This window comes from Nothobranchius furzeri, chromosome 3, assembly GCF_043380555.1.
Source record: "Nothobranchius furzeri strain GRZ-AD chromosome 3, NfurGRZ-RIMD1, whole genome shotgun sequence".
Classification (NCBI taxonomy): domain Eukaryota; kingdom Metazoa; phylum Chordata; class Actinopteri; order Cyprinodontiformes; family Nothobranchiidae; genus Nothobranchius; species Nothobranchius furzeri.
The window spans coordinates 89,186,458-89,211,457 of NC_091743.1; the positions used below are offsets into that span (position 1 = coordinate 89,186,458).

At 43.7% G+C, this 25,000-nt stretch overlaps 2 protein-coding genes and 1 long non-coding RNA gene across 7 annotated transcripts in view; 1 reads left to right on the top strand and 2 right to left on the bottom strand.

The window, feature by feature from the left end:
- dock11 (dedicator of cytokinesis 11) overlaps positions 1-14,002 on the bottom strand; it is a 129,646-nt gene extending 115,644 nt beyond the window's left edge. For 3 of the 4 annotated variants that reach the window (XM_054736303.2, XM_054736311.2, XM_054736313.2), the window contains exon 1: positions 13,698-13,936. In XM_054736303.2, coding sequence (XP_054592278.1) covers positions 13,698-13,802 — 105 coding nt within the window. In that variant the 5' untranslated portion in view covers positions 13,803-13,936. Of the gene's footprint in view, positions 1-13,697 lie in introns of all 4 variants that reach the window. The other variant, XM_054736296.2, reaches the window with a different exon arrangement.
- LOC139068920 (uncharacterized) lies at positions 13,503-17,763 on the top strand. Its single transcript, XR_011520168.1, has 3 exons — positions 13,503-13,639; positions 17,434-17,505; positions 17,627-17,763. It is a non-coding gene; the product is annotated as an uncharacterized lncRNA (long non-coding RNA).
- Positions 14,787-25,000, bottom strand: part of haus4 (HAUS augmin-like complex, subunit 4) — a 12,067-nt gene continuing 1,853 nt past the window's right edge. Inside the window, exons 3-9 of one of the 2 annotated variants that reach the window (XM_054736441.2) lie at positions 24,980-25,000; positions 22,557-22,697; positions 19,757-19,853; positions 19,520-19,683; positions 17,372-17,502; positions 15,177-15,245; positions 14,787-15,090 (exon numbers count right to left, since the gene is read on the bottom strand). The exon at positions 24,980-25,000 is cut by the window's right edge and continues 111 nt beyond it. In XM_054736441.2, coding sequence (XP_054592416.1) covers positions 14,904-15,090; positions 15,177-15,245; positions 17,372-17,502; positions 19,520-19,683; positions 19,757-19,853; positions 22,557-22,697; positions 24,980-25,000 — 810 coding nt within the window. In that variant the 3' untranslated portion in view covers positions 14,787-14,903. The remainder of the gene's footprint in view (positions 15,091-15,176; positions 15,246-17,371; positions 17,503-19,519; positions 19,684-19,756; positions 19,854-22,556; positions 22,698-24,979) is intronic. The other variant, XM_054736447.2, reaches the window with a different exon arrangement.

A 25,000-nucleotide genomic window follows, 5' to 3' on the forward strand; every position in this document is an offset into this window, starting at 1 on the left:
GGAGGCTGACCGCGTTCAGCAGCAGAGAGCCAGTGGTGCTCCACCTGGCACTTGGTCGTGTTTTTGTGCAAGTGCTACAGCGCTCAGAGGCTCTAAGCACTCTGCTAAAGCTCCTGAAGTAAATGTTTACCAAGTGGTGGAAATCCTCGGCTTTACTCTCGGACCAAATGATGCACCGAGACTCTCGTAACGATTCTGACATGGAGTGACTTGTTTTTGGAGATCCGTGTCGATTAATGAGATATTTAAAAAATAAATGATAAATGGCCCGCACTTGTATAGCGCCTCAGAGTAAGGACTCCAAAATTCATCCATTCACACACTGGTGGGGATGAGCTACGATGTAGCCACAGCTGCCCTGGGGCGCACTGACAGAGGCGAGGCTGCCGAGCACTGGCGCCACCGGACCCTCCGACCACCCCCAGCAGGCAAGGTGGGTTAAGTGTCTTGCCCAAGGACACAACAGCAGCATTCTCTGTCCGAAGCCGGGATCGAACCTGCAACCTTACGATTACTGGACAACCCGCTCAACCTGTTGACGTACTGCTGCCCGCAATTTAATTCAAGAAATTTTAAAAATAATCATCTATGGATTGGAGGGTTAGAGGATTAGGTGTGAGAATAAATCAGTTCTTCCAGATTTATTTTCAATAAAAACACTTTCGAATAATTTCTCAGGCTGTTGGGGGGGGGGGGGGGGCATTAGGAACTGAAAAGTTAGGTCACATAGTCAACATTGCAGCATTTGTGTTTATTACATTTCCTACAGAGTATTTCCTAATTAGTTGGCATTGCTATGGAGGAACTAACACAGCTGCAGGAACGGCAGCAGGCACAGAGTCAACAGGAAATGGCTTCATACACAAACATCCAATCCAATCCAATTTTATTTATAAAGCGCATTCACAAGGCATTACAACCAAACAAGGCGCTGTACACTTAAAATGTTAGTTAATCTAACCGGCGGTATACAAACATGTCGAACACAGATAAAAGATATAAAGGAAATACAACAAAAATACCAAAAATAACAGCTAAAAGTCAATAAGACACAGGGAGAATAAAAATTAGAAAAACATTAAAAAAAAGAACCTCAATAGTACGGAAGTTGATATTGTAAAGTCCATTTTTAAACAATGCAGATGTCAGTGATGGTCATAATTATGTTATATAAGCTAGGTTGAAGTAGTGAGTTTTCAAGCGTGATTTAAAAATGCTAACATGACGGAGGTAAAACTCTCAACAGTGTTGAAGGATGTAAACAAGACATGCCATTCCTGTAACTGGATCCTACGCTACAACACACCTTCTAATCCCCCATGATTAACTTCTACACAGACGTCAACTCAAAACATTCTTCAGAATTTCACAAACGTTTTGTTATCCATTTTTATTTGGTTTAAAGCACACGTAGAACATATACTAGTATAAAAGTAACAGCTATAAGTAGGGATGTAAGAAAATATCAATATGGCAATATATCGTGATATTTTTTCCAGCAATATTATATCGATATTCAAAAACCGTGTATCGGAAATATCAATATGGCAATATATCGTGATATTTTTTCCTGCGTTTATTACATCAATATTCAAAAGCCATGTATCTAATCTTTGAAAGAATTTACATGCAAACATTTGTGTATTTTCTTTTCGTTTTGTGCAATTCAATTGCCACCCACTAGTTGGCAGCAGTGTGCAACGGGTTTTGTTTCCACCATTGAAATATAAATCCCTCCATCATGGGTCAGATACCTCATGTTAAACATGTTACGTATCAGTTTGGACTGTTCATTGAGCATTCTTACAATAAATTGAGTAAAAAAAAATTGCTTGTAACGTCTGACTGGATGTATTGCAATATATCGTGATATATCGTATCGTCTCCCTGTATCGTGATATGTATCGTATCGCCAGAATTTCAACAATACACATCCCTGGCTATAAGATGAAGTTCCACAGGGACCTGTCTTTGGTCCTACACATTTTAATTCCTACATGTTGCAACCAGAAAAAATCTGAAGGGATTCAATTCATCTTACAGTGCCAAATCACAAGTCGTCTTAAAGCGCTTAACAAAGTAAATCTCCCAATACAGTTCAGTTCATAACGTCAGTCAGTAAACGTTTGCTATATGTTTATGTTTATTTATTTAGCAGACACTTTTATCCAAAGCGACTTACAATCTATAACCTATAGGGCATGTAGTGATCTGACGGGGAATCCGGAGGAAACCCACGCATGCATGGGGAGAACACGCAACTCCACGCAGAAAGGCCGCAGCCGAGTTTCGAACCTGCAACCTTCGTGCTGCGAGGCAACAGTGCTAACAGCTGTACCACCATGCAGCCCAAAGATAGATATAAGGCGGAGTGTTGGAGAAGGCCATGTAAATGTAAAGGTTATTTGTCATCTGTGCCCCAGACAAGCTGGTTCCCAAAGTCAGAGACTCTCTTGGTCAGCTTGCTTCCCACACCAAACCTTCTGTCAGGAATCTGGGTGTGACCTTTGACCCAGCTCTCACCCTGGATTCTCATGTCAGTTCTCTTGTTGGCTCTTCCTTCTTCCACCTCAGGAACGTTGCTAAGCTGAGTCCCATTCTGTCCCGCTCTGAACTTGAGACAGTTCTCCACACCTTCATCTCCTCACGCTTAGACTACTGTAACTCTCTTTTCACGTGTCTGAGCAGAACATCCCTGAACCGTCTACAGGTGGTTCAGAACGCCTGTGCTCGGCTTCTGACCAAGTCCTCCAAACACACCCACATCACCCCGCTTCTCCTCCAGCTTCACTGGCTGCCAGTCAACTTCAGGGTTCATTTCAAGATCCTGGTTCTGGTCTATAGGGCCTTACATGGACAAGCACCATCTTACATTGGTGATCTTCTCAGTCCCTACACCCCCAGCAGGTCCCTGAGAGTGAAGGTCTAATGTATGATGGCAGGAGTGGGCGGAGCTATGTAATTCTTTGAGCAAAACCAATTGAATCCAAGATATTAGTCGATCAGCTTTACATCTTTGCTGATGACATAGCTGTTTTAGAGAAATGTATGTTTTTTTTTAGAAACTTTTTAAATAATGATGTCAAATACAAGATATTTATCCATGATTTGTATTAATTCAGTATGTTGACACATTTCTGGCTCTATAATGCTCACTCATTGTATTTATTGTACGGGAAAAACAATTTATCAAATTACACAAATAATTTGATAACTAAATAAACCCTTGATGTAATTTCAAAAGAACTGAGGGTTGTTAAACTATCCGACTCTACATAGCACATTGATCTTATTTATTTGGACAGTTATCTACAGCAACGTCATCCTCTTTGTACAAACCACTGATGATGAAAAATGAATTCCCTGTGGTCAGAATAAGTCTTTACAATAAAACAAGCATTCTCAATCAGAGAAGCAGAGGCAGAGGAAAAAGGCCAAAAAAGACAGAATGTTCTAAAATGCTTTTTAGTTCATAAAAATGTGATTGACCTTTAGAAGAAGATAAAGACACGGGCATAACAGCACGCACCGATCACACAGACAGTGAGAGCAGCTCTTAATAGATGTAGGAACAGCTCATTCATAAACATGTCGACAGAATATTTAGTTTCTAAAATATCTGACAGGTCTACAGTTTTATGGCAGCCATGCTGGTGATGGGCTCAAGGAGACAAACAACCAAGGACTCTCTGTGAGCTCCATGTTCAAAATGTAGAAACTAGTTTCACCTTTAAAGCTGCTAGTTTAGGACGTTAGTTTAGAAAAATTAAAAACAACACGAGACTCAAAGGGACGTTCACCCTCTGCAAACATATTTAAGATACTCAGATTTATATCAGATAAAAGGTCTGATAGAGGAATCGCCACTTCTACAATATTAAACAGATGCCACAAAACTGTGCAGCTCAGTCGAGACAAAACAAATGCTGGTTGGGAATCTGAAGGTGCTCGGTGTAATTAATGAGCAGTGACCTCTAGGGCTGCAACAAACGATTATTTGGATAATCGATGAACCGGATGGGGTCTCGACACGATTAATCGATTAATCGGATTACATGGGGACATTGTTAAAAACTGCTAGGGAAACGTTATTTCTCTCCTTCCTTCACTTTATTGAACACAACATTATTAGAAAACAGTTCAATAGCAGAAAAACAACATGCCACCACCTAAATTGTCTTATAACAGGGTATATACAGCAATCCTTAAGTAAAATTTACTACTTTTTAATACTTTTTTTTACTACCTTCAGAATTTTTTTAAAACCATCACAACACTAAATTGCAAGTGTTAATCAGCGACCTATTTACACATATTTTAACATATATAACATACAAAAAGCATAGACTTAGAGACTCACTGATGTTGACAACGTATTGCACATATTTATTTTACTTAGAAAATATGCCAGGCACTTCTTTTCAGCGGTTCAGACAGTTGACCACGGGGCCTGAAATGATGCAGAACGACCACTGAATATGACGTCATCATTATGTGACCGGATATGCTAAAGTAGGGCTGCTCAATTATGGCAAAAACAATAATCACGATTATTGTGACTGAAATTGAGATCTCGATTATTTAAGACGATTTTTCAATTTATGTAGATTTTTTTAATTTATTTTTATTCAGTCATAAAACTGCTCAGGGCACAATCAGGGCAAAAATAAACAAGAAACAAGATGATCACTAAAAGAACTCCTGATTCCCAGTATAAAAAGACCAATATACTTATAGCTCATAGTTTATGACCCAAGGGCTGTAGACCTTGGTTTAACTCATTTAAGTCTAACCAGTACAGACCCAAATACCAATATCTTGCAAATACTGACAGCAAGAATTATACAGTGGCATTTATAACAAATAAATGCAAATAAATTGATGTTCACAAAATGTTGCATAACATTTATTTAGTCATGTCAAGGTGCTGTAGGAGAATACACCAGCACAGTGTCCTCAGAGAGATTAGTTATTAGTTATCAGCGTGAGGAACTTATTTCTACCTTATTTATAAACTATTTATTTACAAGTCCATCAGTTAATGTAATAATTGTCCCAACCACAGCTGCACCCCCCCACCCCCAACCCGGTCTCACAGCAATCGGGGCAAGCTGCATGTGTGTTTAGCGGGCCGCACACGCACACTTAGCCGTTTTTAGTGGCTCAGGAGTCCGCAGGTGCGGTGTGTGTGTCACTCACTCTGGTTACTCCAACAAGAAGCCGGCTCCGAGAGCCGTTTCTTTAGCGACTGACACATCACTACATCATTCCCTTTCCTAATGTCCTGAAGAACGGTCCGGAGCGCAGGCGGAGTGTTTAGCTAACCTGCAGCAGGAAATGTCGACGATAGTTATCCAGAAAGTAGCTAAGGGTTACCAGAGATGTTTCTGAGGTGTTCGCTAGGTACTTTTAAGATTTAAAAAGTCAAGAAGGGGTCTGAAAAGCTGTTGGAAATAGCGTCAAAGTCGCTAAGTTGGCAACGGAGCGCTTCATTTGTAACTCAGGGCAGCTCAAGTGGGAGGAGCAAATAATCGGCTTGTTTTATTTTTATAATCGTTCAAAACATTTCATTCGGAATATATTTCTATGTCGATGTTCAGAATACGACACCTGATAGTCTGAAAAAAATAATACCTAACTTGGAAAAAATAATACCTCTGAGACCAAATTTAACACTTTTAATGGCCTTAAATTTGACTATTTTTATTTATCACTTTTTAATACTTTTTAAAACCCCGCGGACACCCTGTATAAGGTGTATAGACAGAGACCCTAAGCTACATCTATCTGTGACCTAAAATGCTTGGTCCAAGTTAAACATCTGTTTTGTTTGATCTCATCTGTAGACATTTATTATAACTGGGGTTGTCAAACAACTAATTTTTAAATGTAATTAAACATAGGCTGTGAATTAATCAAAATTAATCACTATTTCCAAAAATGACTGAAAAAAATACCAAATAAAACAAAAGTAAATGAATGCCATCCTCCTTGCGATGATGCCCTGGGCAACTGCCATAAAGTCACATTAAGAAATGCTGCTGATCATTCCAGTGATCCCTAATAGACTCACATTAGGCCACATGAAAGCAACTGAACCCAAAAATACATTAACCAGTATATAACTGCACTCTCACACAACACGCCTGCAGCGAGAGTTAGGACTCCTCCCTCCCTTTTAAAAGCGTTTTCGCTTCTGAGGACATTGTGGTTGTAAAGCCACATGTTAGTAGTCTGGCCCCGGTGTGATAACCAGTTTCTGCAGGAATGTGACGGCGGAACCGGTTTGCAGCAGCGCAAGTTCCCCCCCCCCCGTTTATCTAATATCGTCGCGTTTACGATTTTATTGACTTTTTTTAACGAGCTTAGGGCATGTCTAGCCTGTGTAATAATCCGGGGCTTGGGTGAATCACTTTTAAAAAGTTTTTAACTTACCCGAACACAGAGCTCTCTCCTTCCTCGCTGATGATTCGGCATGCTTGCGTTTAAGATGCTGCATCATCACTGTAGTACTCCCGTGCCATGATAAGTCTGACCTACAAACGTTGCAGGTAACGAATGTCTTCGCCTGATTTAACTGAAAATGCTCCCAAACTTTAGAAGTTTTTACTTTTTTGGGTCTCGCTGCTTCTGCCATGTTCCTCTTCCGAACACCTGCCGGCTCTCCCTCGCGCTGATCTGACTTGCTTCCGGTCTGTGCGCTACGGCGGCCGGGGCGTGGGGGGGGGCTTTTGGAAGAGTTGCGCAACACAACGAATCGATGACGCAATTCGTTGTTAACGCTTTTAGTAATCGATTTTCATCGAATTTATCGATTCGTTGTTGCAGCCCTAGTGACCTCAAATGGTAAAATGGTAAAGGGCCTGTATTTGATATAGCACCTTCTGCCTGGAGCAGACCAGTCTTGAGATACTTCCGGGTCACGACAGTTTTGTTGGCATCTAGCAAGATCCAAACCTGGGTCGTGATGGTTCAGCTTTTATTCTGAAAGGAACCGTAGCAGCAGGTGGAACAGCAACAGATTTTATCCAGCTTGTCGTTGGTTCTTTCGGCTGAAGAGGAAAGTTACGGATTGGCCACTCCGACAACTTCTCTAGAACGCTTTGAACTGGCGTTAAAGATGACGTGGGCATAGTTTTATACTCGGATGTTTTGGTTTATGGTCGAATGAAAAGATGACAGATTTACCAAACACCACCAAAACCACGCCTCCGTCAGATCTGGCAGATTCTGATTGGATCAGTGAAAGCAATGTGTCATGTCTTAACGCTACGCGAGATCAGTCCTAGTGGAAACATTTAAAGTCATATTACTTATTATATTCTATAGGATTATAATAAAGTAATTAATATTTTGATTTCACAGATTGGTCACATCCAATTATTGACTAACACTTTGTTTGATTAGCTTTATTAAAATAGAGTTATTTGATTTGTTAAAAGGAGAGAGTCCATTCTCCATTCTTCTCTTGAGCTGGAAAGAAGCAGTTTATAACAGATGCATGAGACCTTGAGGCCATATCTCATGCAGACTAGTTCTGTGTCAGAGGAGAGGGGGAAATGACTTTTGGTGGAAAACAGTCATTTCATTCCGTTACAAATGTGAAGTGCTCTATCGATAAAACAAATCAGATGAAACTAACCCAACAACTACAACTACAGGATTTTTCCAACCGTGAAGCTGCAACTTCTGTCAATCTACTTTTTTTGTTTCAAAAAAATAATTCAGTCATGCCTAAGGTCTTCAAAACCACACTGTGCACAAGCTGCTCATGGAAAATATTTTCCTTTGAAAAGTTTTCCAACCTGTCATTAGGCCTGAAAATCAGGCAGATACAGGAACAAGTTTTCTGCAGATTATTCCACCCGACTCTCCACATAAAGCTTAAATCTCAAACTAAAGTTTGCATCATAAATTCATTGTGGGAGGAATGAGTAGGAGTAAACTAAACTCTGGCAACCTTTAGACACAGAAATGAGCGTTGAGCCAGCTCTGACAGGTCTGCTAAAAGCATCACACACAGCTGCAACACTTCCTGTCATGTGCAACAACCACAGCACTAGCAGCACTGCAGTGCAACAGCACTCGCATCACAGAGATGGCGAGAGGAAGAGAGAGGGACTGACCGATGAGAGCTAGTTCTGCTTCAACACAACAGGAAAGAAGATCGGGAGTTGCTGGCTAATTGTGAAACAATCAAACCAAGATGCTAGACGACCCAACAAATACACATTAATCAGGTCCAACACATTCTCCCAACCAAGAGTCTGGAAGTAAAACACTCAAACCCGGTCAATGACGGTACTTTCACATCTGGTCCGGCCTGGTCTTGGTTGGGTCAGCCTGCCCCCACACGCTCACACCGTGATGTTGGTGGTTCACGCCACAGACATATATATATATATATATATATATATATATATATATATATATATATATGGATAAACTCCCTGTTGGCCGCTCGGATGCCGGAAATGTGGTCGCCATCTTAGATCGGTCGAGCTTCCGGCAGACACGAACCTTAGCAGCACGCCTGAGCTCTGTGTGGATTATTCCTTCTCTAAACGGCGAACTATTGAGACCAGAGCTCGGGGAATTACATTTTTGTTGTTTGTATTTAGTAAATATAACTTTGCTGTTAGCGATGGGTACCGAATTCGGTACTTTTTAAGGTACCGACTGAATTCCATAGTACCGACCGAGCACCAATTCACATCATTTGAAATGGTGCCTCGTTTCGGTACCCGTCCTTCATAACGAGAACTTGCCAAGACAGCTGCGCAAGAGCGTAATGTTGTCAGTCGCTGCGAGCCAGTTGTAAACAGAGCAGCATGGTAGAAAGAACGCACGCTAAAGCTTGGGTCCACTTCACTAAATGTGATGGGTACCTGGGTGATGATGAAATCAGCGACAACGATCTAAGTGAGACATCCTCATCTTAATCTGCTCCGGTAGGTAAATAAAATGTTTAAGATAACGTTAGCTTGATTTGTTAGCTTCCGTTTCACTAATGGTGCGTTCGCTTTCTATTCGGAACACAGAATTTCCGACTAGAAGAACATGAACGTGCTCTAAAGTTTGGCTTCACTTTACTAAATGCGACGGGTGATTGGGTGAAGATGAAACCAGCCACAACGATCTAAGTGTGAGGCATCATCGTTTTAATCTGCTCCAGCAGCTAAATAAACTGTTTAAGATAACGTTAGCTTGATATGTTAGCTTCCATTGCCGCCATTGTTATCAGCTAATGGTGCGTTCGCTTTCTCTTCGGAAATTCTAACTTCCCAGTAGGAAAAAACAAAGTAAAAAAGACAGCAAAAGGAATGAAGATACACAGTAAATTTAGTTCACAGTAAAGATGTTTGCTTCAGTTTAATTATCAGCTTATAAAACTACAAGGACGATGTTAAAATTCAAACAGTTGTATGTTATTTATCGTGATATTTATCAAATATGGTTATATATTGAGAAAAATATATATTTTATTATAGAAGGGAATTAAAATATTAAACACTCAAAAGTATCGAAAATTGGTACCGTTAAGTACCGGTATCGATTCCTAGGTACCGGGAATTGATACCGAATCGATTCAAATGTCAAAGGTACCCATCCCTATTTGCTGTACTGTATTTGTGTCCACCAGCAGCACCTCCTAGCCAGCTAACGTTAGCTGCATGCAACCGCTGCTGTTTCCTTGACGGTGAAGCCAAATGAGACTTTATTAATGTTTATTCCTAAACACAGACTGATATTACAGCTGAAACAAGAATGCTGCTGTAGAAACCAAACAAATCTTCCTGGTCTCTGACCCTCCTCTCTGACTGGAGAGTTAGCTAACATGCTAGCATGCTGAAGAGACGTTTTCTGGTTCCACCCTTAAGAGTTTTGGTTCATTATCATCAGAAATCCAGTTTTAGGTTAAAGAAAGGTTCTAATAATATTTAAGGAAGAAATAAACAGAAGAGCAGGAATAAGACAAGAGAATGAAGAAAATAGCATTGACCTCTTTTCTACAATGCTGTGTAGACGCTAATTTGCAAATCTCATGTTTTGTTTTGTAGCTTTCCCACAAAAGATGTGAGGAAGAAGTGTGAGGCTTCCTGCAGCTGATTTATTCTGATCAGAACTGGGCTGTGTCAGACTGGGAGACTCAGAGATGGAGTTTATTCTTCAGCTTCCTGGTTCTCCTTCATCTGCCCCTTTATTGGGTACAGCTGGACCCCTTCTGCCTTCAACTTAGTCCTTTGTGTCATACATTTAACAAGTTATGCTCCTGCCAGATTAGCCATCAGTTCAACTCGCGTATGGCAACCTGCAACAGCTCTGACTGTCGTCTACAGAAGGTAAGGCACTGACAACCCTGGCTACACTACCCCTCTGTGGTTAGTGGGGTTTGTCTCAGAAGGCTCTTGGAGGTAAACAGATGTTGAGTTTGAGAGACTTTTACTTGACAGACTAACCAGGCTGTTGTCACTGATTAGAACCCGTGGTTATACTGGGCTGGCTTTATGTGAAGGACCTGATTCACACTATTAAACTAACTCCAAATTAAAGTCGTTTTAATCAAGATAGACACACTAGTGCAGCAGAGAGAGCCAACGGTTAAAACACTCACGAATAACATTCAGTACAGCAACATAGCAAAGGCGGGAACAACACGTCGCCACTAGGGCTGCAACAACTAATCGATAAAATCGATAAAAATCGATTATTAAAAGTGTTGGCACCGAATTGCGTCATCGATTCGTTGTGTCGCACAACTCTTCTACCCCCCCCCCCCTTTGATGAGCGAAAACGCTTTTAAAAGGGAGGGAGGAGTCCTAACTGTTGCTGCAGGCGTGTTGTGTGAGAGTGCAGTTATATACTGGTTAATGTGTTTTTGGGTTCAGTTGCTTTCATGTGGCCTAATGTGAGTCTATTTGGGATCATTGGAATGATCAGCAGCATTTCTTGATGCGACTTTATGGCGGTTGTCCAGGGCATCATCACAAGGAGGGCGGCATCCATTATTTTTTGTTTTATTTGGTATTTTTTCAGTCATTTTTGGAAATAGTGATTAATTTTGATTAATTCACAGCCTATGTTTAATTACATTTAAAAATTAGTTGTTTGACATCCCCAATTATAATAAATGTCTACAGGTGAGATCAAACAAGACAGATGAGAATTGCCCTTAAGCTGTTTAACGTGGACCAAGCGTTTTAGGTCACACACAGGTGTAGCTTAGGTTCTCTGTCTATACACCTTATCCTCCCTTGCTCATCCCCTTCCAAAGTATTCTGAAGGCTTCATTTCTGGTTTTTCATTTTTTGAAAAGTGAGGCAGAAAGAGGTGTTGTCTGGCGAACCGCATGGTACACATGGAAGGGGCTGGGTGGAGTCAACACTTCCTTACTTGCTATGCATGTTGATATGCTTACATTTTTGCATTGCAATGCAACTTCTCTGAAGCTATAAGACATTTTAGGTGATAACATGTTGTTTCTCTGCTATTGAGCTGCTTTCTAATAATGTTATGTTTAATAAAGTGAAGGAAGGAGAGAAAAAACGTTTCCCTAGCAGTTTTTAAAACTGTCCCCATGTAATCCGATTAATCGATTAATCGTGTCGAGACCCCATCCGATTCATCGATTATCCAAATGATTGTTTGTTGCAGCCCTAGTCGCCACATCTGTCCCACACAGGAGACTAACACGGCAGTGTTTCTGAGTTGTCAACAGAAATGTTTCATTCTTTTACTTCTGTTACAGCTGTTGCTGTTTTGTCCCAGAAAGCTGACTCTGCAGAGGATATCAGTGCATTGCCTCCTCCTCCTCCTACCTGCACACTCACCTGGGCTGATCACCTCCTGAGCAGCATAAAAGGGAGAGACTGGATCTGTTTGTGTTTTAATGGCTTTTAAATGGGTTTTAGTTCTTTCAGCTTAGTGAAGCTTAAGAGCTTTTAGAGGGTTTTAACAGACGAGGGACCAGAGTGCTGGTTTCCTCTTGGCTCCCAAACTTGCATGTAAGTCAGTGGACTTTGATTGTGAATATTTGGGAGCATTCGGATGTCTGTTTTAAACGTAAACCCTTGGCCATTTTAACAATGTGTTTTAAGTACTTTAGATTTGGAGCTTTTTGTCATTTTAAAATCCTTTTAATAAATTCAACGTTTACAATTTCCACACCTGAAACACTTGCCTCTGCGTTACTCCCCGTCCTTCTCCTCATCCACCAACAGAGGACGTAACACTTCCCAAAACTTTCATTTCAAATGGTCATTTCCTTTTTCAAAACGAAAACAAAAACAACGTCTGCCTCTTAATCCATCAACACAAACTGTAAGAAAAGGGTCAGATTAATAATATTAACACGAGTGGAGCAGAGAACCACATTCCTAACATCACCTCAAACACTCAGGAAAGGAGAAGATCTGCTCTAACAGCATGAAAGCCTGGATGAGGGTCAACAATTGGTCAAAGACAGACTTTCCCAAGGAGGCATAGCTGGAGACCCTCGGATACTTGATGCAAACTCTCTGATTAAATAAATCAAATATTTGGGATATGAAAGCAAAATCAGAGATGAAGAAATTGCCTGAGGGAGTCCCGCATGTGAAAGCAGCATGGGTCTGCCACCCTTCACAAAATAGGGATTGTTTCCAAACAGGAAATGAGCAGTGCTGCACAGTGGTGCAGTGGTTAGAGCTGTTGCCTTGCAGCGAGAAGGTCCTGGGTTCGCTTCCCGGCCTGGGATCTTTCTGCATGGAGTTTGCATGTTGCCGGGTTCTCCGGCTTCCTCCCACAGTCCAAAAACATGACTGTTAGGTTGATTGGTCTGTCTAAATAGTCCTTAGGTGTGTGTGTGTGCATGATTGTCCTGTGTGTCTCTGTGTTGCCCTGCGATGGACTGGCTCTCTACCCCGCCTAACTGCCCATTGACCGCTGGAGATAGGCACCAGGCACCCCCCCCCCCCCCCACCCCCACCCCCCCAACCCAGCGTGGGCAAAGCGGGTTCAGAAGATAGATGGATGGAAATGAGCAGCAACCCCGCATCTGCAGAGCACAGACACACAAATGTCCTGCGTGGCTGCAAAAACAGAAACAAACTCATCCCCATCACAAGGTTGTTGCACTGGGACGCCGAGTGCGTCACTCTAGAGATCATGAGACTTGAGATTAAACTAAGCTAACCCAGTCCTACCAGCAATACCCAAAGATGTGTTAAAGTCACTGAAACAAGTTAGAATGTGTACACACACACACACACACACACACACACACACACACACACACACACACACACACACACACACACGCCACTGCATCTAATCCCAATCACATGATGGGACACCACCAGTTCCACAGCCTCCCAGTGCCTCCGCACCAGCAGACCCAGAGTAGACTTCCTCTGAGCTGTGTGTGGATTCTGAGCAGGACTGAGACAGGAGCCACGCTGCAGCTGTCCAATCCGCCAGTACACAAAAGAAGACCATGTGAGCCAGGGACCGTCAGTCACGCAGGCAGAGCACGCAGCAGCAAGCCGGGGATGCGGAGCTCGGCTCCACGGAGAATAAAACCCGCAGTGATGCGCTCATCTTCGACATGACATGCAGAGGAAGTAAATCTAGCTCGTTTTCCCCGTGAAAGCAGAAGAAGGTGAGTTAGCAGGCTAACTAGCTAGTTTCTATTCCGTTAACTAAGCAGACTCGCTCACCACAAGCTCCACGGTACTCTTCACCGCTTCCGACACGCTCTGCCGGACTTCAGCCGCCGTCCCTGGTTTACTCAACCGCTTGGTGAATTTCCGAACCTCCGACATGGCGCCCCTCCGACTAAGAACCACTTCTCTGGAGCCGCTGTGAGTGTGGGCATGCCGCTCCGGTGGCCCGAGCAGCGGTTCGGTGTGCTGGCTGACAGATGTGAGCCGAGGCGGGGCCGCAGCTGCAGCAGCTGCTGATGCGGATGGTGTCGATGTGGAGACGAGACGAGACCAAAGAGCGCTAACATCGCGAGATGCTTCACTCTCACTCACTTCCGGTTCTCGAGACGAGACCAAAGAGCGCTAACATCGCGAGATGCTTCACTCTCACTCACTTCCGGTTCTCGGCAAAGAGGACGTCTATGACAAAGCTCGTCAATGGGAAAGGATGTGAAAGAGAATAACATAAGTCATTTTTACGGACTGACTCTGCTGAAAGCTTCGATTACACACGAGTGATGGCGGAGGCTGCTTGTTAGGTTATAATACTAAACAAACTGATTAGGAACTAATAAACCAAAAGTTGTTTGCACACTGCCATCTAGTGGATTGTTACGCAAACTGCACAAAGGCAGCCCAAGTTTACATTCGTGTAAAGAACGAAAATACCAATGAAGAGATTTAAATGTAGCTCCCACTTGAAATTCTACAAATGTTTACGTATGATTTTATGATTCATTAGGGTGACTATGGTAACAACACACCTGCTTTCACTTCCCAACAGCCATCCAGACTCCAACAGCAGCTGGGTGAAAACTAAAAGCTATTTCAGAGATAAATCCTGAACTTTGAGCTTCAGAACACTGGTGATTATGAGTAAAAATCTGTTTTTATACTGATAAATGCAGAAGATACGTAACGTTTTTAAAAATGCTGTTTCACTAATCATCCTGGGGAAATTTCTCTGTATGTTACCCATCCCATCCCCCGAGCAGGCTGCTGTCTTTTGGAAGAACTCTGACATGTGGCCTGCAGGTCCCACCTTCTAGTCACAGGTCAGCCATGGCTCCTATAGTTACCATGGTATAGAAACAAACACATGGGTCCTTTATTAATACTGGATTTATTCTAAGGTAGAAGTCACAATACTGTACAATCTATAATTCTTGTGGTCAAAAGTTCCCACATGGTTTAGCTGCAGATATCGAGGCTAGCATGTGTTTATGCATCATTGTTCTGGGTCAGCTCCTTCAGAGCCCACGTCTTCATGTCTATCTCCTGCCGTAGTCTGCAGTACTCATCAGCCAGCGTCTGGAATTCTCTTCCCAAAATCTCAAAGGATGACAGACTCAACTCAGCGGCCTGCTTCTCCTCTTTACCGGCCTTCAGCTCGGATCCCAGCTTCTCCCTGTCACAGAAATAGTTAAAACTGTTATTTGTGGAAAGTGCTGCTGGTTATAAAACAGCACGGTAGCAGAAGAGAACATTTCTTACCTTATCTTTCTGTGAGTAGAAATGGTCTCGGTGGTGTAGGTGTCCAGCTGAATTTCCACCATTTCAGTTCTTTAAAGGAAGAAGAAACATGACATGGAAGCATAACGTTCATGATTAAATACCGCATCAGTCGACAGGTCCCGTCTGTCTTTGACACCAACTAGATCACAACAACCGGACAACCTGAGAAATAGTTTTCTGTTGACTGTGTTTTCTTCTCTTTGGACAACGATGCCTGCTTTTCTCCTCCTTCAAACCGCCAACCTCCTCTTTCCAGAATGTCAACGCTGCTGTCCACGGCAGGATGGAAGTGGACAGCAGCGTCCGCTCGCCTCTCCACAACTTGGTGCTTCCACATCACTGGGGATGACCATGCTGACCAGAGCAACTACTAGCAGCGTTTATTTAGTTTCAGATTCACAGGATGGACCAAGCTACACCCTTCATCGTTCTGCGACAGACAGAAGTATAAAAACACACCAACCCATTCACCACCGCGACCTCCAGAACTCCTCACCCTCATATCTGTAACAGGGTATCTGCAGGTTTAAAGGAGCCAAATTTAAGACTTTTAAGACCTTTTTTAAGGCCACTTTGACCAAATTTTGGCTTTTTTTTGGGTTTAATTAAATTTAAACTAATTTCCAGCTATTGCCTGGAACCGGTGCTAACCACGTCGCAAACGTGGGATTAGCCATCCAGTTACCATTAAAACTGCACTTCCCCATGGCGCAAGCTCCCACTAGCTTAACCAGCTAACGTGCTCATCTAAAAATAGCCCCCTTTCAACCAGCTGAACGTGTACGGTTCCGCTTACGCCAACATCGTATACAAAAAATGCTGAACACCAACTAGAAATTCATGAAAATTTTATAGAAATAAAAGAATCTTGTTTATTGGGTCTTTGGTAATTTAAGACTTCTGGAAACTGTATTTAAGGATATTTTGTCATTTTTAAGGCCTTAAACCTGGAAAAGCATATTTAAGACTTTTTAAGGACTCGCGGATACCTTGAACACCTGTGGGACGTCTCAATCACAGGAGTCGCTGCTGATCCACTAGTAATGACTATAAGTCGAGAATACAATTATTTTATTTTCTCGAGCCACTGCATTTTTCCGGAACGGCGCTGCTCTGGGCGGCTGCATGTTGGAGTAGCTCTGTTGACTATATGTAAGTTTTGCCTTTTCTTTGGCCTTTTTGCTTCTAGTTTCTCAAGAAAAACTGTATTTGTTGGACATTTTACTTTTCTGTTTCTGGTGCTGTGAAGCTTGGAGGATTTTTACTGCTATTTTTTTTAGGTTATCTCACTTTTTGAGCATTTTGTTATGATGTGTAACCATGGCAACAAGCTGGTTTACAATCGGGAGCAGCTGATTAACGTTGGAAAGGCTGAAATAATACCTCAACTGAAGCCACAAATCCCAAATGAGCTAAAACGCAAGAAGCGTGGGTGCAGAGCGGGAGCAAAACGGAGACAGAGAAAGAGGAAATTCAAACCATCTCTTCCATCGATCATTATGGGCAATTTGAGATCACTGGCCAACAAGATGGAGGAACTCCAAGCCCGTTCAAGGACTCAGCCAGAGTTTCGGCAGTTTCAGAACCGCTGGAGGAGATGATGCAAAGAAGGATTCTCCAGAGAATCAAGAAAATGATGGACAACCCTGAGCATTCTCTTCACAAGACTGTCCGACAACGGAAGAGTGTCTTCAGTCAGAGGCTTCTTCAGTTTGGCTGCAACACTGACCGCTACTGGAGATCCTTCCTGCCAACAGCCATTGTAATATACAACAACTCTCTGATGACTTGATTATTATTATTATTCTGAGCTACTACAGCAATCAGTTTCCCTCTGGGATTAATAAAGTATTTTTGAATTGAATTTGAATTGAATTAAAGGCTCGGAACATCAGGTCGGATAATCCTTCATTTACTTTGAACAGTGATGTGATGAATGAGTGAGAGTCCGTCTCACCACATGTGCCGGTGGTCATACTGTTTTTGTTGATTGGTGCTGTTGCATGTTATTGTCAGTCTGTTTACTGAACTCATGCAGATTCTTATTTAAACAAAAACATGTCAAACATTTTTAGCTCCCAGGAAAACAAATCTAATAACTGGACTTTATTTGACGTATTTTCCTGTCAAATATCTCTGAAAGGGGAAACGTAAAAAGAAGGGAAAGTACTCACTTTATTTTCTGTAAGACTAATTCACATTTGCTTTCAAAGTAATCTAATTTCTTCTTGTCCAGGTCTGTCTGGATCTTCAACCGGTGGTCCAAGATGAGAGTCTGGAGAAGCTGAAGGCACTTCATCATCTCCTGGTTAGTAAAAATAAATAAAAACATAATAAACACAAGTCTAGAAGCACACATAACTTCTATATGGCTTCAAATTCAGGCTGTAGATCAACGAACGTCTGTCGTTTCTTCTTTTGTTATATAGATTTTCTAACAGTATCCAGCTCCAACAACACGTAAGGTTGGTACAGCGTTCAGAGCGGGACAGAATGAGACTCAGCTTAGCAACGTTCCTGAGATGGAAGAAGGAGGAGCCAACAAGAGAACTGACATGAGAATCCAGGGTGAGAGCTGGGTCAAAGGTCACGCCAAGATTCCTGCCAGTGTGGTGTGAGAAGCAAGCTGACCAAGAGAGTCTCTGACTTTGGGAACCAGCTTGTCTGGGGCACAGATGAGGATCTCAGTCTTATCTTCATTCAGCTGAAGAAAGCTCCCACCATCCAGGTTTTGATAGAGTCTAAGCAGGTGTGTAACAGCTGCAGCTTAGACATCTCATGGGGCTTAAAGGAGATGTACAGTTGGATGTCATCTGCTTAAAGATGGTAGGAGATTCCTTTGAAGGAGCTCAGGATGTGCTGAAGAGGAAGCAGATAGAGGAAGAAGAGTAGAGGCCCCAGCACAGAACCTTGTGGGACACCATGGGTAAGGGAGGTGGTGGAGGACCTAAACTTGGAGACGGCCACAGAAAAGGAGCGCTCAGAGAGATAAGAGGAGAACCACTCCAGAGCAGATCCTGATAGGCCCACCCAGTCTCTCAGCCTCTCCAGTAGCTGGTGATGGTCAACAGTGTCAAAGGCTGCAGTCAGGTCCAGCAGGACCAGAACAGAACAGTCCCCTGCATCACTGTGAGTCAGAAGGTCATTAGAGACCCTAAGAAGAGCTGTTTCAGTAGAATGAGCTCTACGAAAACCTGACTGGAAGCTATCATAGATGTTATGTTCATCAAGAGCAGCTGTGAGTTGTTTAGCCACAACCTTTTCCAAGATCTTGGAGATGAACGGAAGTTTAGATCTGGGTCTGAAGCTGCTATGGAGAGAAGGGTCGAGACTCGGTTTTTTAAGAAGCGGGTGGATTACAGCGTTCTTAAAGTAAGCAGGAACCTGATCAGACACCAGAGAAGCATTAATTATAGAGAGCACGCTGGGACCGATGGACTGAAAAGCACTTTTAAACAAAGATGAGGGTAAGATGTGGAGGGGACATGCAGAGGTCTTCATAGAGTTAACTAGTTTGGTTAACTCAGGCAAAGAAACAGGAGCAAAGCTATCTAGGATGATGGGCCTGGTTGGAGTCGGGAGAGGCAGCGATAAGGCTGAAGGAGAGATGCTAGATCTAACCTTATTGACTTTGTCCACAAAGAAAGACAGAAAGTTCTCACAGTCTGCAACAGAGTGGATGGAGGCTGTAGGAGAGGCAGGAGAGACGATGCTGCTGATGGTGTTAAACAGCACCTTGGGGTTCCCTTTGCTCTGGGACACCAGGTTGGAGAAATAGGAAACCCTCGCATCTCTGACTGCAGAGTTAAAGGATGTCAGAAGATCCTTTAGGTGCAGCAGATGGACGTGGAGATGGGTTTTCTTCCACAAACGCTCAATTTTTCTGCACTGGTGCTTCAGGCTGCAAATGCAGTCGCTAAACCAGGGAGTAGGGTTCACTGCAGGAACACCTGTTCAACTGCTTGCTTAAAAATATCTAATCACAGTGAAACTATCTTCTGATGACGGCTTCCAGCAGGAAAATGCACCATGTCACAAAGCTCCGACCATCTCAATCTAGTTTCTAGAACATGACGATGGACTCCTTTGGCCTCCATAGTCACCAGACCTTAATCAAGCCCAGAACCTTTGGGATGTGGTGGAACAGGAGAGCCACATCACGGATACGATGGTTCTGAAAGCAGAAGAGTTCCTAGCTGGTACTAACATGATGGTGTACCTGATAAAGTGTTCATTCTCACAAATGCAGTAAATGTGTGATTATGATTTCTCATACGACGCAGAACCAACAGGACTAATCATAAACACTCATGAGTACCTACAGAGAGGTAGAGCTGGGTCTGTCGTTGCAACATGACGGTGTTTTCCCGACTCGTCTCCTTCAGAGTTTCTGATCTTCTCTTCTCCTCGTTCAACAAGCCCGATAGATGAACCAGCTTGTTGCTCTTCAGACCTTCACTCTCGTGTTCTGAGACAAAACAGCATCCTGGTCACCGTGTCAACAGAGTCAACGATTTAAACCTTTATTTGGCAGGAAGTGACAGATGAATCAGCTTTACCCCATTCGGGCTGGTAGTAGGAGAGGAGGCTGAGACACTTTTCCTTCAGATGTCTCTCCACGTGTCTGGGAAGAGAAGCTTTCATTCTTTGTACATTCTACGGAAGACAAATACAACACAAGCACAAAGACTATAAACGAGGACTTATCTGAACAACTGTCATTTCCACAAAGTGCTGCACAGCTGTGGGGGAAAACATTTGCCTGTTTCAGTTCATAAAAGGGGAGGAGTTTAAGTATCTCTGGGTCTTGTTCACAAGTGAGGGAAAGATGGAGCGTGAGACCGATAGGTGGATTGGTGCTGCATCTGCAGCGACGCGGGCGTTGTACCGATCTGACGTGGTAAAAAGAGAGCCGAGCCAGAAGGCAAAGCTCTCCATTTACGTTCCTACCCTCACCTATGGTCATGAGCTTTGGGTAGCGGCTGAAAGAACAAGCTCGCAGGTGCAAGCGGCCGAAATGAGTTTTCTCCGCAGGATGGCTGGGCTCTCACTGGGGTGAGAAGCTCTGTCATCCAGGAGGGGCTCGGAGTAGACCCGCTGCTCCTCCACATCGAGAGGAGCCAGTTGAGGTGGCTCAGACATCTGGTCAGGATGCCTCCTGGACGCCTCCCTGGTGAGGTTTTCCAGGCACGTCCAACCGGGAGGAGGCCTAAAGACCCAGGACACGCTGGAGGGACTATGTCTCTCGGCTGGCCAGGGAACGCCTTGGGATTCCCCTGGAGGAGCTGGCCCAAGTGTCTGGGGAGAGGGAAGTCTGGGCCTCTCTGCTTAGGCTACTGCCCCTAAGACCCGACCCTGGATAAGCGGCCGAAAATAAATAAATAAACAAACAAACAAACACTTCATAAAAGCGAAGAGTTTCCGCATGAGCCAGGATTTGCTGGTCAGGTGTATCAACTACCCCTTCATCATCAGCTCCTCTAGTAAAGCAGGAGTTTCATCAGTTTGTTTCTCCGGAGCATACAGGAGCAGCGTGTGACACGTTGGACATTACTAACGTGTTTAAGGACATACTAACCAACGTGCTTCTCCCAACTTGGCAACATAAAAAACACTTCCTGAAAACCACAAACTGCAGACAAGAACTCGCTCTGACTCACTGACACGGACATTTTTATCAACGACGCATCAAAGAACGTCTCTGATCTGCAGTTGCCTGAGTTAGAGTTGGTTGGCAGGGAAAACCAAGCACCCTGAGTTGAGCTGTGTTAACCCATGCTGGATGAGCTGTGCTGTTAAGCCTGGTTCTTGCTTCTCCGTCAGCTCCGCAAGGGACAGACACGCACGGATTGACGGAAGCGTTTTGCTCTCATACTTCTTCGTCTCCTGGAGAGTGTTGCAAAGCAATTGCCCACCAGGACACCAGAGGGCGTAGCGCTGTTCTGTGGTATCCTGTCATGTATCGGTCCAAGATCGTGTGTTTATATTGTGTTTTTGTGTATATAAGAGACTTTTAACACAGACATATTAGTCTCTCATTCTCCCACCTCTTCATGCGCTCCCCACCTCTAAACCCACGTTTCCAGTCATTTCCGTCCACAAATAAAACGCTTGCTGCGCATCTTTTCACTCCTCCAGTCACGGGAGGATGAAACGTTCATAATTTTAGAGTTTTTTCGCGAGGTATTTTTCAAGCTTCTCCGTGTCTGCCGCTAGTTATCCTCGGCTCTCTTTGCAATGGCGGCGCTGTAGACAACAGCGGCGTCCTGACCAATCACAAGCTTGCGTAATCCGTCTTGTTCGACGGATGTTTAAAAAGTGGGCTCGACTTGGTACGTACTTGTGTGCCTGCCGGAGCCCTACGCAAGGACGGATAATGGCGTTGCGTGTCTACGCACTGACGCAGACGGAGAAGCATAAATCAGGCTTTAGAAAAACCCCATCAGTCCACCGTGAACTCCTCTGTAGACCAAAGTCTTCTCGAGTTCAACGCTGGTCCATCTGTCTGACAGATGAAGTCTGGACCAAACTGAGCTATCAAATAGAACCATGATCCAAACACAGCAGCAGATCAACAACACACTGGTAAAGAAAAAAAAAAACTAAGTTATCCGGTGGTCCAGTTAAGACCAGAACTGAGAACTGCTCCTGTGTGGGAGCGCAGATTATTGATGCGCTACAGCTTTGGCACAGCGCACACTCCTCTCCCTGCACGTGCTCGTCCCAGCTCACCACCGCATAACCCCCTCACTAGGGCTGCAACAAACGATCATTTGGATAATCGATTAATCGGATGGGGTCTAGCCACGATTAATCGATTAATCGGATTACATGGGGACATTTTTAAAAACTGCTAGGGAAACGTTTTTTCTCTCCTTCCTTTACTTTATTAAACACAACGTTATTAGAAAGCAGCTCAATAGCAGAGAAACAACATGTTATCACCTAAAATGTCTTATAGCTTCAGAGAAGTTGCATTGCAATGCAAAAATGTAAGCATATCAACATGCCTAGCAAGTAAGGAGGTGTTGACTCCACCCAGCCCCTTCCATGTGTACCATGCGGTTCGCCAGACAACACCTCTTTCTGCCTCACTTTTCAAAAAATGAAAAACCAGAAATGAAGCCTTCAGAATACTTTGGAAGGGGATGAGCAAGGGAGGATAAGGTGTATAGACAGAGACCCTAAACTACACCTGTGTGTGACCTAAAATGCTTGGTCCACGTTAAACAGCTTAAGGGCAATTCTCATCTGTCTTGTTTGATCTCACCTGTAGACATTTATTATAATTGGGGGTGTCAAACAACTAAATCGACATTTTCTTACATCCCTAGAACAAACTAATGTCCTGTATCTTACCTCCTCAGGCGGCATTAACTCCATCACCTGCTGTGGAGTCAAGCCCAGCACAGATGGCTGGTCTAGGTTGGGAGTGCTGCTGTGATCCAACTTTAGAGCACACTGAGCCACCAGAAGACACCTCTCCATCGTTTCATAGAACTAAAAGTGAAGGAAACCATTGCTGAGGGTTTTCTTAAAGGTGCAGTATGTAAGAATAGAGTGAAATTTTTACAGTGAGAAAATCTCAAGAGTCTAATGTTTCAGACATTTTTGATGGGCTGGTCTCTTGGCTGCTGCTGCCGTGGATCTGTTGCTGTCAGGGCAGATGGCTCCACTGATGATGTGTCGTCCATTACCTGACCCATCTGAACTCAGCCTATTGTTTCCTCTGTTGTTCACGTGTGTGTGTGTGTGTGTGTGTGTGTGTGTGTGTGTGTGTGTGTGTGTGTGTGTGTGTCCACTTTGGAAGTTGGGTGCGGGAGGGGAAGTGTAATTGTTAATAGTTTTATACTTGGGGAGGGGGGCTGGGATGGGAATATGGGATCTATGGGGCCATTTTAATCTGTGACGCACTTTGAGTTGCATTTTTTGTATGACATTGCTGTATAAATAAAGTTGATTTGATTTCTACAGACTCATCATCCTCCAAACTAGATTCCTGACTGGCTTCCTCCAGTTCACACACAGCAGAGGACAACTTTCTGACGTTCTCTGCTGTTAGTATGGTTATCTGACGCTGGATGACTGAAGTTTTTGTAAAAGGCGCTGTTTTTGTCTGCCAAGGAGGGATTCTCACGGCGTGATCTGCACCACATCTCTGTGCGTTCATCGTTTGTTTGAAGCCAGCCACCTCCTGCAGCCCCTTCTCCGCGTATACTCTTTTCTTTTGCGGTTCCGACTCAGTCTGACGTTTTTTGGGAGGCGGAGGAACACTAAAATAATTACTTAATGGAGCTTGCCTCTTGGACATCTTTAAAACGCTCCAGAAATGTCTTCCTTCCTCCACAAAATCTGAGGTGCGCAAATGCGTGCTGGAGCTTTTTTTTCAGGTGCGCATTGTTTATTTTGACAGCGCACCTGCGGACCACTTATGTGCACACCTGGACATAACTACTATTTACCATCAGTGTGTGTGGGGTTGCCATGTGTCCCGCGAGCTAAAACTGCAGCGCCGACAGTTGTAATCTGACAACAGCAAAAAGCTCCAGTTTTTTAAAGTAGTTGCAGTGACCAAATTTTACCACAGGATGTCACTTTAACTTCGTTTCTACATGATGCCCCTTTAATAAAGCATCACTAAAGATTTACCTCCACTTCAGATGAATGCTGGTAATGTAGAGCTAAACTTAACCAACTAAATAGTGTGATGGACAGAAGACGGAAGCTGCCGGGCTCTAAGTGTGGTGATTGGACGCCGACTGGTCCTCGTTATGGATAACGAGGCCGGGGAGGATAAAAGGGTGACAGGTCTATGGAGATGTGCGCGTGGTCGACCTGTTATTGTGGCATCGGACTCTGGGGGGTGGGGTCGTTCGCAGTCGGTTAGGGCTGCCGGCGACGAAGACAGTTAAACAGGCGTACAGCGTTCCAGCGTTAGGAGGGAAGGCTTGTCACCTTCTTTAGGTAGCGAGGGCTGGGCATAGTGGACGCCAAGACCACGCCGATATCTGCCGCCACGGACTCTGGCAGTTGGACTTACGCTGTGGATTTACCCGCCGTCCTCGCAAGCTGCACCCCGGGGCGTTGGACGGCGTTGGAAGCTCAGACCCCGGGGAGGGGGGTCACATCATCTGGGTCAGCTAAGTACCGCTGCTTGTGTTACTCATGCTGGACAGCTGGTTTTATCATAGGGGACTTTGGCCATAATGTTTTATTATTGATTGTGCAATAAAGTGTTTTTTTTTTATAAGTCGTTGCCTACTGGTTGTTTTTTTTCGGGTTCTGACTGGAGGGCAAGATATTCTGCCCGTGCGCCCACTGAAACTTACATTACAATAATATGGGGTGCATTTGGATCAAGTGTCGTTAGAAATTATGAACATTTTGATCACCGAAATAAATGCAGCATTGATTTTTTGTAAATGCATGTGTAGGAGTCAGGTTTGCTTTGGTTTTGGTTTTCTTTGAATTGCCGCTAGGGTACTACACAAGGGCAGTTGTAATTCAGGTCAGGTGCTGCTGATGAGGGGGAGGCAAACAGTTTTCTACTGTGTTTCACTGGAGTTACGTGTTGTCTTTAAACCGAGTGGAAATATACCAAATCAGAAGAAAGAATGATGATGATGATAATAATAAAAGGACTGTTGGAAACCAAGGTGGACATGTTGAAAGTTCAGGAGCGCGTGTAAGAAACAAAACTGATGGGTTTGACGCTACACATTTGTACACGTTTCACTGAGAGTCATGTATGGATGTCTTGTAATGAAATCTATTGAGCGTACCTTATTCTGATCAGGGGGAAC